We start from the raw sequence: 17697 nt of genomic DNA, 5'->3' as shown, positions 1-17697 counted from the left end.
TGGCTGTCTAAAATCACATATATCTTTTTAAAAATACAACTAAAGTTCTTATAAAAGGCTATGTAATATGTAACACCTGTGCTTTTTAATTCTATGAGACCCAAAAACTAGTTATAAAACAAGTGGTAATTTATAATCCATGAGGATTTGTGAACAATGTTTCTATATTCTAGATTTATAGTCTAACTCCAGAGATTAATTTCTTTGATTTGGTCCCAAGTATGGATGCTTTCGCACTGCACCTCCATATCATCTTGCCTTCCCTCTCTCTCCTCTTAAAGATAGTTATTCAAGAGGACCATCTGATGCTATCACCCTAATTTTGCCAAAAAAGAGAATTGAACACCCAGAGATATATTCTGCACAAACTCAGACACATCTAGAAATGATAATTATAATTGTCAGTATGAGTTGGTCACATCATTAACTTAATTCTAATTATCGTAATAGCCCTAAAAAATTTTTTTCTAAAGATTCATTTATTTATTTGAGAGAGAGTGAGAGCAAGTTTGAGGACGGGGAGAGGGAGAGGGAGTGGGAGAGAAGCAGACTCCCCACTGAGCTCGGAGCCCCAACATGGACTCGATTTCACAAACCTGAGATAATGACTTGGGCCAAAATCAAGAGTTGGGTGCTTAACCAACTGAGCCACCAGGCACCCCATAATAGCCCTAAAATTTAATTATTTTTGTCACTATTTTAAGATGAAGAAACAAAGAAGACAAATAACGTGCTTGGAAACATACAAGTAGTGAGGACCGGATCAGAAATTACAAAGTTCTGAACACTGGGTCCCTTAGAATGAGAGCAAACTGCCTGTCCCTCTTAGCATCTCATAATGAAATGTCTAACAGTTTCAGAGAATTTTCTAAGACAAAGAGTGGTATACTATTGGATTAAAACACAGTAACTTATTTCAAATTTCAAGAATGTTTCTCCTCTCTGAACCAAAACATGGATCTGACAGGCGAAAAGCCTCCAGTTAGCAGATTAAATGTTTCCCTGATCTAAATAGACCTCAGCTAAGAAATGCTAGTCCAACTAGTCAGATGAGAAAATGTCAGATACGTTTATTCTTGACATGAGGTCAATACTTACCGGCCAAACTTTTCTGTGTTTCCTGTTTTTCCTTGTTGAATCACATGAATGAAATCATAGGTAAGAATAAAAGGCACCCGTTCCCTTTTAATGCCAAATTTAGACTTGAAATTTCCAAGAATATGTCCAAAGTCAATGTGGAAGAGCTGGAAAACAAATGGGACTTGATTTCTCTCGTTTCTCTGGTTCCCAAACAGAAAGGCAAGATCTCAGCAGTCCTAGACCTGCAACACTTCACTGATCTTCAGCTGAGCCCTTGCCTCACTCTGTATTGATTGTACAATTGCTACTATGTGTATAACAGAGTGATTTGGTAACTATATTATTACAAAACTCTCATGAGCCCTTCTCAGTTTTCAGAGGCTATTGGGTCACTTGGGAAGACTGTTTCTAATACTCATAGATCTTTTATATGCACTAATAACCCAGGCCTGATATTAAACTGCATTTACCTAGTGCAAAAGACAATCTTTAAAAAGGAAAAGTTTTGGGGATCCCTGGGTGGTGCAGCGGTTTGGCGCCTGCCTTTGGCCCAGGGCGCGATCCTGGAGACCCAGGATCGAATCCCACGTCGGGCTCCTGGTGCATGGAGCCTGCTTCTCCCTCTGCCTGTGTCTCTGCCTCTCTCTCTCTCTCTCTGTGACTATCATAAATAAATAAATAAAAATTAAAAAAAAAAAAAAAAAGGAAAAGTTTTTATTTTATTTATTTATTTATTTATTCATGAAAGACACACACGGAGAGAGGCAGAGACACAGGCAGAGGGAAAAACAGGCTCCATGCAGGGAGCCTGACGTGGGACTCGATCCCAGGACTCCAGGATTATGCCCTGGGCCAAAGGCAAGCGCTAAACCGCTGAGCCACCCAGGGATCCCAAAAAGGAAAAGTTTTTAAAAAGAAAAAGAAAAATACATCCAAATAATAAACATGTCTGGTTTTTAATTTTTTTTTTAAAGATTTATTTATTTATGAGAGAGAGAGGAAGACACAGGAGGAGGGAGAAGCAGGCTCCAGGCTGGGAGCCTGACGTGGGACTCGATCCCGGGACTCCAGGATCACACCCTGGGCCAAAGGCAGGCGCGAAACCGCTGAGCCATCCAGGGATCCCAACATGTCTGATTTTTAAAAAGCCAAATAGTTCTACATATCAAACTATTTTGGTCAATATTTCTAAGTACTTGCCCAACAGCCCCCTCAATACCCTGAGTCCTAGTACTTAGAGGTAACTTCTGGCCACTCTTTAATGGGTTTTTCCTCCATTTTTTAAAATGGTATATTTATACTTATTTTTTACTTCCTAGTTTTGAATTACGGAAGGTAAAGATTTAGTACTTTGTGCTGATGTAATGCTATACAATGAGGCACAGTATATCATAATTTCTGGTTAAATTAGTACTCCACGTTTATACTGTTCAGGCCATGTAAGTACATTTCAAAGCTAAACCATGTAGCAACAGTACACTATCAATACATTTCCCTTTTTGCCCATATTTTTCCTTGACAAAGCTTTTTTGGGCTTAGTATCCTAGGACCCTACTACTAATTCTTCTCCAAATCTTTTTTTTTTTTTTTTTTTAAGATGTATTTATTCATTTGAGAGAGAGAGAGTCTGGGGTAGAGGGACAGAGTCCCAAGCAGACTCCCCACTGAGCACAGGGCCTGAAGTAGGGCTCCATCCCACAACCTGAGACCATGACCTGAGCCAAAACCAAGAGTTGGACATTCAACCAGCTATACCACCCAGGCGCCCATTTATCCATATCTTATATTGAAAGGTCATTTTAAGTAACTGCAGTAACTTTTCAGACATTAAACAAGTATTTATCACCTAACTTTAAGCAAACAAACCAATGAATATACATGAAGCAGATGGTGTGTGAAACAAAAGGAAAGCAAAAAGACATGATTCCAAGAATTACTAAAGAATTGCCTGAATTACACAAGAGATTGTACTGTATGTAATAGCATCATGAGGCCTTTGGCAGACTCTGGGGAGGCTCACCTGGCCAGTTTTTTTGACCATGATGTTGTCACTATGTCTATCACCAATCCCAAGGACATAAGAAGCTACACAGTAGCCGGCACAGGACAAGGTAAACTCTTCAATGGCTCGGTCTAGGTCATCCCTGAATAAGAGAGAGAGAGAGAGAAAAAAAAAAAAAATGAATAAATGAAGGAATAGAGGTTTTCAGACTCCAAAAGTATGGGATAGTAAGACCCAATTCACACTTGTTTCCTTTTTAATTTTTAGTAGAAAGGCAACACAGAGCTGCCAAAACCGTATGAGCAGACCATGCAGGATCAGCCAAGAGAGGGAGGGTGATCAGTGCAGAAGCAGGGCAGAAAGAAGTCAGCAGGAAGACTCAAAGACTTTGGATCACTGGACCTCAGCCATTCAAACTGCTGTGTCCTGGGGACTGAGCTTCATTGGGGTTAGGGAGTAGGTTCATATGTATAATAAGAGGAGACCCTCAGCTTTGCTTGGATGATATGATGCTGGGCTTTAGAACATTTTTTGATCAGTTTTGACCTACCACTAGAATTCCATATTTAAGAGTTAAGTATTACAGTTCCAACACTTTAAGTCACTGACTTAAATTAGAAGTTGGTAACACAGACCCTTTAAAGACGAAGTCTTAAGATTAAAATTTGAAAACTAATTCTCCATACAAGCCCTTGGGTTTTGCCAATGATGAAATATAAATCTGACTTTGAAGTCTTTAGACAAAATACTTGCAGTGTTTTCCCTCACTATGAAATTCCGTAATTGTCTATGATTAGGTCTTTTCCAACATAATAACCATTAATAACACAGTTTCCAGCCCTGTGTTTTTTTTTTTTTTTAAATATGGAGAGATCAATCTACAAACTCATTTACTGCTATTGTAAAAGTCTACTGAAAACTTACCTAAGGTCATATATTCACTAAGTATAGAAGTTGACACATTTAAAAAATTATTTAAAAATTTTGTAAAATCTTATATTGTAACTACTGTAAGGCTCTTAAATTTGATCTAGATAAAGTAGAATTTAATGCTAACCATCTGTGAGACTTTAGGAAGGCCTACTTTCTCATTCTGATCTAACCTGAAATAAAGCAATAAATAACATTAACATTTCCTCTAGGACAATTATGATTCTACTTGGAAGAACCATTTTTTTGTCCGGCTGCTTGTTCAGAAGAATGATACACAAACTAACCCAGAATTGTATTCTTTAAGCCAGTTCAGAAGGGCATCTTTGTTGAAGGCTGCTGCGGCAGCCACATTGCTACTGTTCAGCTGAATGTCAGCAATTGTTTCAGAGGTGCTCACAACTTCAATGAGGCCAGAGCGGTCTCCTGTCGCTAAACAGCCATAAGGCAGCATCCTGAAAGGGAAAAAAATTGGCACAGTCATATGTATATGTTAGCCATAAAATGAAACTTTAACAGAGTAAGTTTCTTCCTTGATTTATTTTATTTTATTATTATTTTTTAAGACTTTATTTCTTCATGAAAGACACAGAGAGAGAAGCAGAGACATAGGCAGGGGGAGAAGCAGGCTCCTCTCAGGGAGCCTGATGTGGGACTCGATCCCAGACCCTGGGATCAGGCCCAGAGCCAAAGGCAGATGCTCAACCGCTGAGCCACCTAGGCGTCCCTTGATTTTTTTTTTTTAAGATTTTATTTATTTATTCATGAGAGACACACACACGGGGGCGGTGCAGAGATACAGGCAGAGGGAGAAGCAGGGAGCCCGATGTGGGACTCAATCCCGGGTCTCCAAGATTAGGCCCTGGGCTGAAGCGGCACTAAACCGCTGAGACACCTGGGCTGCCCTCTTCTTTGATTTTTAAAAAATTTTATTACTATTGATACCCTTGCCATTTTTGTATTATTGTCATATGGAAAAATACAAGTTCTTTTTTTTTTTTTTTAAGATTTTATTTATTCATGAAGACAGAGAGAGAGAGAGAGAGAGGCAGAGACAGAGGCAGAGGGAGAAGCAGGCTCCATGCAGGGAGCCCAATGTGGGACTCAATCCCAGGACTGCAGGATCACACCCTGAGCTGAAGGCAGACACTCAACCACTGAGCCACCAGGTGCCCCAAGGAAAAATACAAATTCTATTTTTCTGTTGGGGGGTAAATATCTTGACCAACAGATGAAGCAGTTTACTAGAACTCCAATGTACCAGCTAAATTATAATTTGTTATCTAGTTATTCTGATAAAATATTCCATTTGTAGAGATGGACAGAAGCATATCAGATAAAAGAAGTCTTTCATTTTTACTCTAAATCTTGGAGAAGGGAGTTACCCTATATAGAGCACTTAATAGGTGCCACATAGTAGCAGGCTAAGCACTTTACACATTACCTTGCTTAATGAATGGCAACTCCATCCTTCCAGTTGTTCAAACTCACAATTTTAAAGTCACCTTTGACTCTTTCTCTCATGACCAGCATTTACCTACTTTGAAAATGTGTACTTAAGATTTCTCTGCCTCCACTCTTCCTTTGGTTCCGACTCTAGATCAAGTCACCATCAATCTTTACTTAATTATTCAAGTTCCTTTATTAGTCTCCCTGCTTCCACATCATAGTCTGTTTTAAATCCAACAGCAATATAGTCCGTTTAAAAGGTACGCATTTTATATCACTCCCCCACCCCATCAAAATTTCTGCATTGGCTTCCAACCTTAGGGTGAAAGCCAACATGCTTGCCATAGCTCTCACAATGTCCTTCACTTCTAATATCCTCCCCTTATTCACTTTATTCCTACTATACTGGCTCCCTTGCTTTCCTCAAACGTATAAGGCACAACAGTCCCTAATTCCATTTTCTCTGCCCAGAACATCTTTCCCCAAGACATCTACCTGACTTACTCCCTTATTTCTTTGAAGTCTTTGCTGAAATGTTTCCATCTCAGTGAGAAATTCCGGATTTAAATTTACAAAAGCATCTGTGACACAAAACTTGCTATCTCTTCCCTGCTTCATTTTCCTCTATAAGCCCTCAACACTATCCAGACATCTTGTACATTTTATTTATATGTTTGTTTACTGTCTTTCTCTCTACCAGTAGGATGGAAGTTCTACTAGACAGGGGTGTTCTGTTCCCTGCTGTATACTCAGTGCCTGAGAACGTGCCTGTCACAAAGCAGGCACTCAATAAATATTTCTGAACGAATAGACAAATTTAATAACGAAATCCCCCCCAAAAAAACAAAAAACAAAAAAATAACAAAATCCCTGTTCAGTAAGTTCCCAATTTCACAAATGAGAAAAAGTAATTTGCAAAAGGTTATACATTTAAGCATAAGATCTAAGACTTAAAAATAGATTTGTGCGGCTCTGAAACTATCTTTCAAATCCAACAGTCTCTAGAGTCACTGATTATTTAACAGGCCTCTCATGCTGTTCTTGTGTAAAGTAATTTTTGCTAAATTGATAGGTAGCATTTTGCTTTGAATTTCATTTATATAATCCCTAATGAAAATAAAAACTTTCTCATGTCTCTTTTACCAATTTTTAGAAGATTTTTCTCTAATGACTTAGGATTCACATTCTTTCCCTATTTATTAGGGTTTTAAAATATTTTCCTTAGTGATTTATATGACTTTTTAATATATTAACATTATCTTTTTCTTCTTTTGGTTGTAAATATTTTCTACAGTTTTGTAAAAACTGTGCTATCCTTATAGCAACTCCAAAATGGAATGTGATACCTGGGGAAGTTCAAATGAAAGTTGATTATAGAAAATGCAATGGATGCAATTCATAGACTCAACAAATATATGGGTAGAGCTATGTGTCATGCATTCTGTTTGCTGCTGGTGATACAGAAAGAAGCAAGAAGAGCGGTCCCTGCTCTCAGTGAACAGATAAGGCCCAAATGCACAATGTGTACATGATCTTTGTATGAACAAGAATTGCCATGAGAGGGCAGCCCCAGTGGCGCAGCGGTTTAGTGCTGCCTGCAGCCCAGGGCGTGATCCTGGAGACCCTGGATCGAGTCCCACGCCAGGCTCCCTGCATGGAGCCTGCTTCTCCCTCTGCCTGTGTCTCTGCCTCCCTCTCTCTCTTTCCATCTCTATGAATAAATAAATAAAATCTTTTTTTTAAATTAAAAAAAAAAAAGGAAAAAAAAAGAATTGCCATGAGAACATGTCAAGAGTTAATAAAGATCTCTGTGAGGAAGAAGGGACAGCAGAGTTGGAGGAAAATATAAGGGAGAATACAAAAGCAAGGTGAGGATAAGAAACCGTGTTGGAAAGACTACGCAGGAACCTGACAGGTCATGTAAGGACTTCTGTCATTCTCCTAAAGGCAATGAGAAAGCTTTGAAGGACTTTATGAAAGAGAAATCTGTGTGTGTGTGTGTGTGTGTGTGTGTGTTGGAAGAATGTATGAATGTAACGATCCACTAATAGAGCCAAGTTTCATTAAATAATCCTTAAGTTTCCATACGACCAAGAAATCAGTTATCTTATGCCTCTTTTAGGCACTTTCCTAGTTCTAACAAAATAAGGCTGAGAGTAGAATTGCCAACTAAATGCTGGCAGCCTGATATATCACTGTCCCTATCCTGACACAACACATGTGAGGTAAACATGCACGGTTAAACTGCACTTTGGCTCACTTTCCTCCTTTCCTCCCACCTCACTTGCAGCCAAACTGGGCAAAAATCCAACTTCCTCTTCAAAAGCGTGCTATGATAAAAGCATTCAGCGTCTTAAGGATGAAATTCTCACAATGGGGAGGAAAAAACATCCTTGTCAGACAGTTTGACAGAAGTCAAGCTGGGGACAAACTCCTGGAGCCCTGACCATCTTACACAGGCTCATTTTACACTCAACTTCCACACTTCTTATAAAGGCTATAACAACTTGTAATGTTTTTTATCCCTTTCTCAGACTTTCTGACTCAAGAAGCAATTTGTTACCTTTCCACTAAACAAGTATTAAAATATAATTAAAATATATATTCTACAGCAGAGGGGATGGCAGCCCCATAACCCTACTCTCAATGGGTATGTTTTCTCTGGCCTTGACTCTGACACATCAACGCAAATCTGAATGGTACTGTAGTCTCTTGCTTCCAAAAGAGTAAAGTGTAATTCCTTTACTTAATGTTTGCATTGCTTCCATCTTCTTCCTTAATCCTTCCAAAACTACCAATACAATTTCATTATAGAACTGTTGATCAGCACTCTTAAAAGGGAAGTAAATCCCATTAATGTAACTCAGATGTAAAGTCACAATGAAGAAACCATCCAAAATTCAGGGGGCAGTAGAGGATTTTCAAATCTACCAAAGGTCAGGTAGATTTACATATAGACAACCTATGAGACTTGACAATAAAGGCTGAATACCTATTATTTGTTGACCAAATGAAGTCAGAGTGTTCTAACATACTGATGGTTTACAAATGTTCTAATTTAACATGAAAGAAACCAAGAGTATTTTTGAGACATCTGAGAAAAATGAAAATGAGTAATAGGTACTTTCATTCATGCTAACATGGCACTATTACAAGTACTAAAATATTCTGGTCAAAGTAATAAAGCATAGAAAGTACCTGAAGATTATTAATTGAATTTAGAAGTGTGTGTGCTACATGACCCAGTTTAACCTGAACAGCGGGCCAAAAGAAAAACAAACAATAGGAACACTGGAGCACACATATTTATAGAAACAGTAAAAAAAAAAAAAAAAAAAGTTTAGTGAGAAAAAGGTATTCATTTAGAAATGAACCCTAAAGAATTAAAGTCTACATATTTTAAAAACACGGGGTCAGAGTACAAAAAGTCAGCAGGGATCTCACAGAACAGACAAGTTCCTTTTTCTTGTTAGACACTTGTTGCTTCCCAAAGAGAGGCACTCAGTTTATTTCTAGCACTCCCACATGTGGTTTCCTCCCTTTGCCTGAGGTCACAATGAACTTCATTTGAAGCTAAATGTGCTTTACATTTGAATAGAATGGGTAAAATAAAAAAGCTAAAAGAAAATAAGTTGATTGGGGTTTTTAATTAGGCTGATGGAACTGAGAGAGGAAAACTAAAGTGACCCCAGAAAGAAAAGGCTGTGTTGTTACTTTGCTTTTTTTCCTGCTTCTATTCTTGCTAGGACCTGCACCTCTACCCTACATATGCTTTAAGCCATGTCCTCCTTGTAAGGGACAAAATTAATGATATCTTTGGAGTCTTCCAGAACAATATCTAAACCACTGGCATTAGGGATCTCGAAGCCAAGACCACTGGCTTCAAGGAGTAAGTGACTTATGATGGACACCCGGACCTTGTCCTTAGTCTAACTGGTTCCTGGATACCTGAAAGGACACGTACATCAGACCACCATCTCAATAAAAACCCTTAGACCTCAAACAAAGATGAGACTCAGGATCCTTTCCTTTCCAAGCGTCCTGGACAGTCCATCTGTATCTGCTCTCCCTGTATCTTTAATAAACTCTTTCACCTCTTGCTGGCCTCTGGTAAATTTCTGTCCTGCATGAAGTTCTGCAGGCATCAGAACTTTTAAAAAATAAATTTATTTATGTTTGTTTATTTTTATTTTTTTTTTTGAGAGAAAGACTGGGAGGGAGCAGAGGAAGAGAAAGAATCTTAAGGAGGCTCCATGCCCAGCTTGGAACCCAATGTGGGGCTTAATTTCACAATCCTGAGATCATAACCGGAGCTAAAACCAAGAGTCAGACATTTAACGGACTGAGCCACCCAGACACCCCATAGGCATCGGAACTTTAAAGGCAAGGTCTTTAGCTCAGCCTTTTATAAATGAACATTTAGCCATTATAAAGGCTCATATGGTCTAAATTTGCTCTTAGTAAAGGAGACCACTTTGTAGCTAACCTTAGAAAGAATCAATGAGGGATCCCTGGGTGGCGCAGCGGTTTGGCGCCTGCCTTTGGCCCAGGGCGCGATCCTGGAGACCCGGGATCGAATCCCACGTCGGGCTCCTGGTGCATGGAGCCTGCTTCTCCCTCTGCCTGTGTCTCTGCCTCTCTCTCTCTCTCTCTGTGACTATCATAAATAAATAAAAAATTAAAAAAAAAAAAAAAAAAAAAGAAAGAATCAATGAGTTAACAGCCTAAGCTTGAAAAGTCTCCTGTATTTGTATGGGATAAATCAAGTAAAACCATTTTTGCAGGGTTTTACTTTACAGGAAGGGTCAGCAAACTTTTGGAGATTAAGCCACATGGTAAATATTTTAGGCATTGCAGACTACTCAATCCTGCAGTTACAGCATAAAAGCAGCCACAGACATTATGTAAACAAATGGGTTATGGCTGTGTGCCAATAAAACTTTATACACAAACAGTGGGAGTTCCTGGGGAGAGGGAATAAATCAGATCCCTCTGGGTTTATATTCCTCAGGCAGAGTTCACAATCATCCATTTCTCTTATCTATGCAGTATTTCTTATGTATATATGCTTGATTAGAAAACTTGCTATCTATTCCAAAATAATTCTACTTTTTACACATCTGTATTAGAAATTCCTCCCAATTTAAAAGCAAAACTGTCACTTACAATGCTCAAAGTGTCCTTTTTAGATAAACTATAATCTCACTTTATTCCAATAACATTATAAGTCCCATTAAAGTAACAATACCAACAGCAAATTGTTCTTTCTACCTCAACAGCATGAAAGGATCTAAGACTAGAAAACTTCTTTAAAGAAAAAAACCCGCCCCCCCCAAAAAAAGAAAGAAAATAACCCAAATCAATGGAAAATTACATATTTAAGGCACCACAATACTTTGATAAACAAAGGGTACTAGACAAGTCTTATCATGATTGTTTTCTTGCTTAGACTGGTAAAATGAAAAAATGACATGAAGTAAACAGTATGACAGACCTGGATTTGAATCTGGCTCCTAATTAATATTTTTGTAACCTTTGACAAATTGTTTTAAAATCCCCTGAACCTTAATTTTTCTCATCTGTTAAAAAGGAGTAACAACCTCAGTTTTTTTTTTTTAAAGATTTTATATATTTATTCATAGAGACACAGAGAGAGACAGAGAGAGGCAGAAACACAGGCAGAGGGAGAAGCAGGCCCCATGCAGGGAGCCCGACGTGGGACTTGATCTCGGGTCTCCGGGATCACACCCTGAGCTGCGGGCGGTGCTAAACCACTGCGCCACTGGGGCTGCCCTCACACAGTTTTTTTATATGACATTACATATGTGAAGAACCTGATACAATATCTGGCTTGGGGCACCTTTGGATCAGGGAGTGATCCCAGAGTCCCGGGATTGAGTATACCACATAGGGATTCCTGCATGGAGCCTGCTTCTCCCTCTGCCTATGTCTCTGCCTCTCTGTCTCCCATGAATAAATAAAATCTTAAAAAAAGAAAAAAAACCTGGTTCAGTCAATAAAAAGCAAGTTGGCTTTTTTTTTTAAGATTTTATTTATTTATGAGTGAGAGATACAGAGAGAAAGGCAGAGACACAGGCGGAGGGAGAAGCAGGCTCCCTGAGAGGAGCCCGATGAGGGACTCAATCCTTGGATCCAGGGATCATGCCCTGAGCTGAAGGCAGATGCTCAACCACTGAGCCACCTAGATGTCCCTAAATAGCAAGTGTTTTAAGCTTTAAAAATTCCAAAATATATTTAGTAATGAAGAAAACAATTCAAATCTCAAAAACTAATCAGAAAGTACTTACAATCTCACAGGGATAAAGTCAATCCCAAATAAAACTGTTTCCAACTTGTGGATTAAGTGGCTATAGATACTAAAACATCAAAAATGACAGATAAAGTCAAAAAGGTTTTTATAAATAGTTATGGTTAATAAAGAAAGAAAAGGAGAACTCAGGGTCCCAGAAATATAGATTACTCATAGCACTGGCTGAGGAATTTACTGACTTGGTTGACTTTTTTTTTTTTTTTTTTTTGGTTGACGTTTTAATGTCCATGAGAAAAGACATACGGTGTTGGGTCCCTATGAGACAGGATCTGGACCTGAGATTCTATACAAGGATGGGGATTTGAAAGGGCTGTCAAGCCATGAATAGGGAACTAGAAAGTCTCTGCTCACTGACCAGAAAATGTAGCATGAAAGTCTGCAATCTACCTTGGGCACTGAATAAGGGAGGAAAAAGTTTCATGAAAATGCAAAAATTCAAGACTTCCTACATTCTCATCAGATCCAAGCATAAACTATCTATGAAATATAAGAGCATGAAGAAAAAGAGATAAAATAAAAATTGATTGTGTGTAAAGACCCTGGGGAACACCACAAATTAAACACAAACTCATTTTGGGAGGAGACTCTCACAACCTAGGGAGCAAAGGACCCTCAGAGAAAACACAATCCACACACCAATAGGAATTCAAAACCAAATATTATCAACTACACAGGAATGAAACTGGACAATGTAAAAGAGAAAGTTAGTGAACTAGAAGACAAAATACAAGAAACTACAAAGAATGTAAGACAAAAATGGGAAATAGGTAAGACAAGTTAAGAGACATGCAGGACAGAACAGGAATGTCCAACACACCTCTATTAATGTTGCAGAAGACTGTGAGAGTAGAAGAAATACAATACTGAAAAATATTGATATATTCTGTACGAACTAAAAGAAGATGTTATTTCCTCTGATTGAAAAGACAAAATGAGAATGGGTGAGGAAAGATAAAAATAAATCCATACACTAACAAACTGTAGTAAAACTGCAGAAACCAATGGCAAAGAGAAATTTATTTTTTGCAATGGGGAAAAAAATATGCTTTTTAGATGGACAGCACACTTTACAAAATAACAGAGGTCAGAATACCATGGAATAACCTCTTCAAGGTTTCTGAGGAAAGTAGTTGTAAATTTAGATTTTAAAATTCTATAACCAGGTAACATCTGCATAAACAAGGAGTTAAGGACCTCTGAAAATCCAGTCTTCTACAAAAGCAACAACACACTAGCAAAAAATTATCAGAATAGACTATTTGAGTAGTATGGAAATACAAGAAAGTTGCAAAAATCAGAAGAGTGTTTATTGAAGACAATAGCTGAATCTGAGTTGTTTTACCACGACACATTACAATCTCCCATGTTCCCAGTTCTGCAATAGACCTGACAATGAACAGTCCACAATCACAGTGAATACAGTAATCTAGTAGCCATTGCAGGGAGTAAAATGGGGTTGGAGCTCCTTCAAAGCCTCATTTCTAGGGCTGTCATTTTTTGAGCTATCTGGTGGTTCCCAGGAAGATCTCACAATTTTATGTTTCTCTGATCTGAATTACACCTCATCTACCTTTTACTGGAGTGTTTTTTCAAGGAAAAAAAATCACAACCAACTAAACACTGCAGCGACCTAAGGGGTAAATAACAGTTAGGCAAATAATAAGCTAACCAAAGAGCTTAAAAGGAAAAGATGGGGAGTAAGGTGTCCACAGAAGATAGTGAAAACTTCCAACACAGACACAGACATAGAAATCTACAAGCCATGTACATAGACATGTACATGTACATGTACATAGACAGGGTTTTATGCACACTCAGGGCAGTATACAAGCACAGCAAAGAACTCAGATGGGCATAGCTGTCACCTCTTGCTAAATTGAGCTATTACACAAGTAAGGGCTAAGACACAGTTCAGAACTACCTGGCTGGCTGCCGAAGCAACTATCCTAACACATAGTGCCCCTCAGGAAAGAATGGAAGACTTAGATTTCAGAATTCAAGGAAACCTTGGTCAATTACTAGCTGACTAATAAACCAAGGACAAAAATCAGTAGCCACATATGAGAAAGAATACAAACTTCACAGAATTACTTCAGATAAATCACTAATCAGCAACAACACAAAACCATGAGGAAGGATTAGAATCTGATTTTCAAAGCTGCCAAATAATAAAAATGTTCAGTTTCAACAAAACAAATGTATGAGACATACAAAGAAATAAGAAAATATGACCCATACATAAGAAAAAAAGTACACTATAAAAAATGTCCCCAAGGAAGCTCAAATGCTGAACATTTTAAACAAAAATTTTAAAACACCTATTTGTTTTTTTTAAGATTTTATCTATTTTAGATAGTATGCATGAGTAGAGGGAGGGACAGAGGAGAGAATCTCCAGCAGGCTCCTTGCTGAGTGTGGAGCCCAACTTGGACTTGATCCTATGACCCATGAGTCACTTTTTAATTTTTTTTTAAGATTTTATTTATTTATTCGTGAGAGACAGAGAGAGAGAGGCAGAGACATTGGCAGAGGGAGAAGCAGGCTCCCTGCAGGGAGCCTGATGTAGGACTCAATCCCAGAACCCGGGGATCACACCCTGAGCTGAAGGCAGACACTTAACCACTGAGCCACCCAGGTGTCCCAAGATCACTTTACTTTAAGGGGCACCTGGATGGCTCAGTCAGTAAGCATACAAATTTTGATTTCAGATCAGGTCATAATTTCAGGGTTGTAAGATTGAGCCCCACATCTTGGACTCTGTCCTAGGCATGGAGCCTGCTTAAGATTCTCTGTCTCTCCCCTTCTCTCTCTGCCCATCCCCTCCCAAATAAATAAAAAATAAAAACTGAAAAAAACACCAATTTAAGTATGTGCCAAGAATTTAAAAAACCATGTCTGAAGAAGTATGAGAATGATGAATCATCAAATAGAGACTATCAAGAGACAGAAATTATTTAAATGATCCAAATAAAAATTCTGGAGTTAGAAATTATAACAAATATAAAATTTACCAGAAGACACAATAGCAGATTTGAGCAACCATAATAAAATATCAGCAAACCTGAAGATAGGTCAAGTATCTAATCAGAAGAACAAAAGAAAAAGAATGAAGAAAAATGATCACAACCAATAAGTACATGATGGTTATGTCAGGAGAGGGGAAAAAAAGGCAAAAAGAATATTTGAAAAGAATAAAACTGAAAACCTCTGAAGATAAATGAGAAACAAAATTTTATACACCTAAAAGGCTCAATGAATTCAAAGTCAAATAAACTACACAAAAATCAATACATCTAAGGGGCTCAAATGAACAAATGAATTCAAAGTCAAAGTCAAAACCAAGTAGGCCTGGATATAGTCTAATCAAACTGTAAAAATTCAAAAAAGAGAATATTGAAAATGAGAGATGTGATCCATCCCTTACAGACATCGCCCCTCCCCCAACCCCTGCCAAATTAACCGATTTCTTATCAGAAATCTTAAGAGGGCAGAAAGCAGCATGAGGCATATTAAAACATATTCAATATCTGGTAAAACTATTCTTCAAAAACAAAGGAGAAATTAAGACTTCCTAGATAGGGATCCCTGGGTGGCGCAGCGGTTTGGCGCCTGCCTTTGGCCCAGGGCGCGATCCTGGAGACCCGGGATCGAATCCCACGTCGGGCTCCTGGTGCATGGAGCCTGCTTCTCCCTCTGCCTGTGTCTCTGCGCCTCTCTCTCTCTCTCTCTGTGTAACTATCATAAATAAATAAAAAAATTAAAAAAAAAAAAAAAAGACTTCCTAGATAAATAAAAACAGAAATTGAACAAAAGTGGAAGGACTCACTTCTGGATTACAAAGACACAATAATCAAGGCTGTGCATAAAGACATGTAGATCAATGAAACAGAATTTAGAGTTCAGAAAAAACCCTCACATTACATTCAATTGACACATGACAAGATTGTCAAGACTATTCACTGAAAAAAGAATAGTCTTTTCAACAATAGTGTGACAATCCAGTGACAACTGGATATACAAACACAAAAGAAGGAAATTGGAATCCTACAGTATACCAAATAAAAGCATTAACTAAAAATGGATTGATGATCTCTAATATAAGGGTTAAAACTGAAACATTTAGCAGAAAACCTAAGTGTAAGCTTCATGGCATTGTATTAAGTATTGATTTCTTAAACCTGACACTAAAAAACAAAAACAAAGAAGAAATAGATAAACTGGACTTCATCAAAATTAAAACCCAGGTGCATCAAAGGACACGATCAAGAAAGTGAAGAAACAATCCACAGAATGGAAGAAAACATTTGTAAATAATTTATTTATTAGGAGTCTAGTATCTAAAATATAAGAATTCGTGTAACTTAAAAATTAAAAGAAAATCCAATTCAAAAGTGAGCAAAGGAGGGGTGTCTGACTGGCTCAGTAGGAAGAGCATATGACTCAATCTCAGGATCATGAGGTTTTTGCCCCACGTTGGGGGTAAAGATTATTTTAAAAAAAGAACTTTAAAAAAAATGAGCAAACGACTTGAATAGTTATGTCTCCAAAAAGGATATACGAATGACCAAGAAGAACATTAAAGGCTTGCCAACATCATTAGTTATTAGGAAAATACAAATTAAAACCACAATGAGAAAACTAACAAAACTGCAAGCAGAAACTGACAAATGCCAATTATAATGGGAAGTTTTTATAACATACCTGTGAAGTGAAAAATAAATAAAAATTTGATGAGAGTATAGACTTGGACACAATTAACAAACTTGATAAAATAGACTGATTTATGACCTTACTGCTAATAATTATAGCATATGGAATCATTTTACTCAAAAATGGGTTGTTTAGAAAATCAGACATTTTTGTTAAAGCATAAAGAAATTCTTAAGAAACATGACATTGATTTATGTTAACCACATAATTCTGACAACAAAGAAATAAAATTAGAAACCAGAGACAACAGGAATAAAAAAAAAAAAATCCAGTGCATTTGGAAGTTATAACAGTCTAAACTAGATCAGGAGTTGAGCCAGTAGAAACATGGCAGCAGAGCAGGAGGATCCTAGGCTTGCTTCATCCCATGAATAGAACTAGATAACTATCAAATCATCCTAAATATCCCAGAAATCAACCTAAAGACTAGTAGTTTGTTCTATTGTATTTGCTCTAAGGGTAGAGAAGAGGCCACATCGAAGAAAGTAGAAATATACAGACACTGCGTGGGAGAGAAATAGAAATAGATTGTGGTCGCTGCAATGGGGAGGGAGCCATGGTCATAGAGAAGGGTGAGAAACAGATTACCATACAGGAGAGCACACAGGGAAAACTAATCCTCATAGCAATTAGCTTAGAAAACAAGAGAACCCAAATTTTGTGAGTTCTTACAATCAGCGGGACTTTCAGCCTAGAGTTCTAAAGGTCAGCATGGGGCTGCTGCTGGAGAAAAGGCAGGGCAAACAGCCTACAGAGAAACAACATGCAAACAGCTATCCCAAGAATGCCTGGGGTGCACAGTGGGGAAATTATTTGCTCATCTTGGAGCATCCCACAGAAGCAGCCTTCAAGAAGAGACCCTTCCAAAAACAAAGAAACTGGCAGGTGCCATTTTCCCTCCCCTACTCCTCAGCATAGGCAGAGCCACCTGCAGGAACCAGCACAAAGCCAACACCCACTACCTAATTTGCTTACACCAAGCCCCACCTCCCCACATTCTGGTAGATCCTCCCTTCCCAGTCCTTCTTGCTTTAGGCCCAGCACAGCAGGCCTTCTCTCCCAGAAGACTGGTGCAAACCCTTTCCAGCACCACATCTCCCCATCCAGGAGTTATCCAGGGCATCAGTTCCAGAGCCCTAGTTAAAACCACATTCAGGCCAAGGACCAAACACTGCCCATAACAGGCAAAAAGAGC

General features: G+C 38.3%; 2 protein-coding genes across 5 annotated transcripts in view; one reads left to right on the top strand and one right to left on the bottom strand.

Annotated features, from left to right (window-relative positions):
* PIK3CB (phosphatidylinositol-4,5-bisphosphate 3-kinase catalytic subunit beta) overlaps window positions 1-17697 on the bottom strand; it is a 203721-nt gene that overhangs the window by 2439 nt on the left and 183585 nt on the right. For all 4 annotated transcript variants that reach the window (XM_077864962.1, XM_077864961.1, XM_077864964.1 and 1 more), the window contains 3 exons: window positions 4300-4467; window positions 3101-3224; window positions 1099-1244 (listed from right to left, as the gene is read on the bottom strand). In XM_077864962.1, the coding sequence (XP_077721088.1) occupies window positions 1099-1244; window positions 3101-3224; window positions 4300-4467 (438 nt within the window). The remainder of the gene's footprint in view (window positions 1-1098; window positions 1245-3100; window positions 3225-4299; window positions 4468-17697) is intronic.
* Window positions 1-17697, top strand: part of FAIM (Fas apoptotic inhibitory molecule) — a 119418-nt gene that overhangs the window by 30670 nt on the left and 71051 nt on the right. The window lies entirely within an intron of this gene.

Source organism: Canis aureus, chromosome 22, assembly GCF_053574225.1.
Source record: "Canis aureus isolate CA01 chromosome 22, VMU_Caureus_v.1.0, whole genome shotgun sequence".
NCBI lineage: Eukaryota > Metazoa > Chordata > Mammalia > Carnivora > Canidae > Canis > Canis aureus.
The sequence above is the reverse complement of the archived record's forward strand: the minus strand, read 5'-3'. Positions and strand labels throughout refer to the sequence as shown.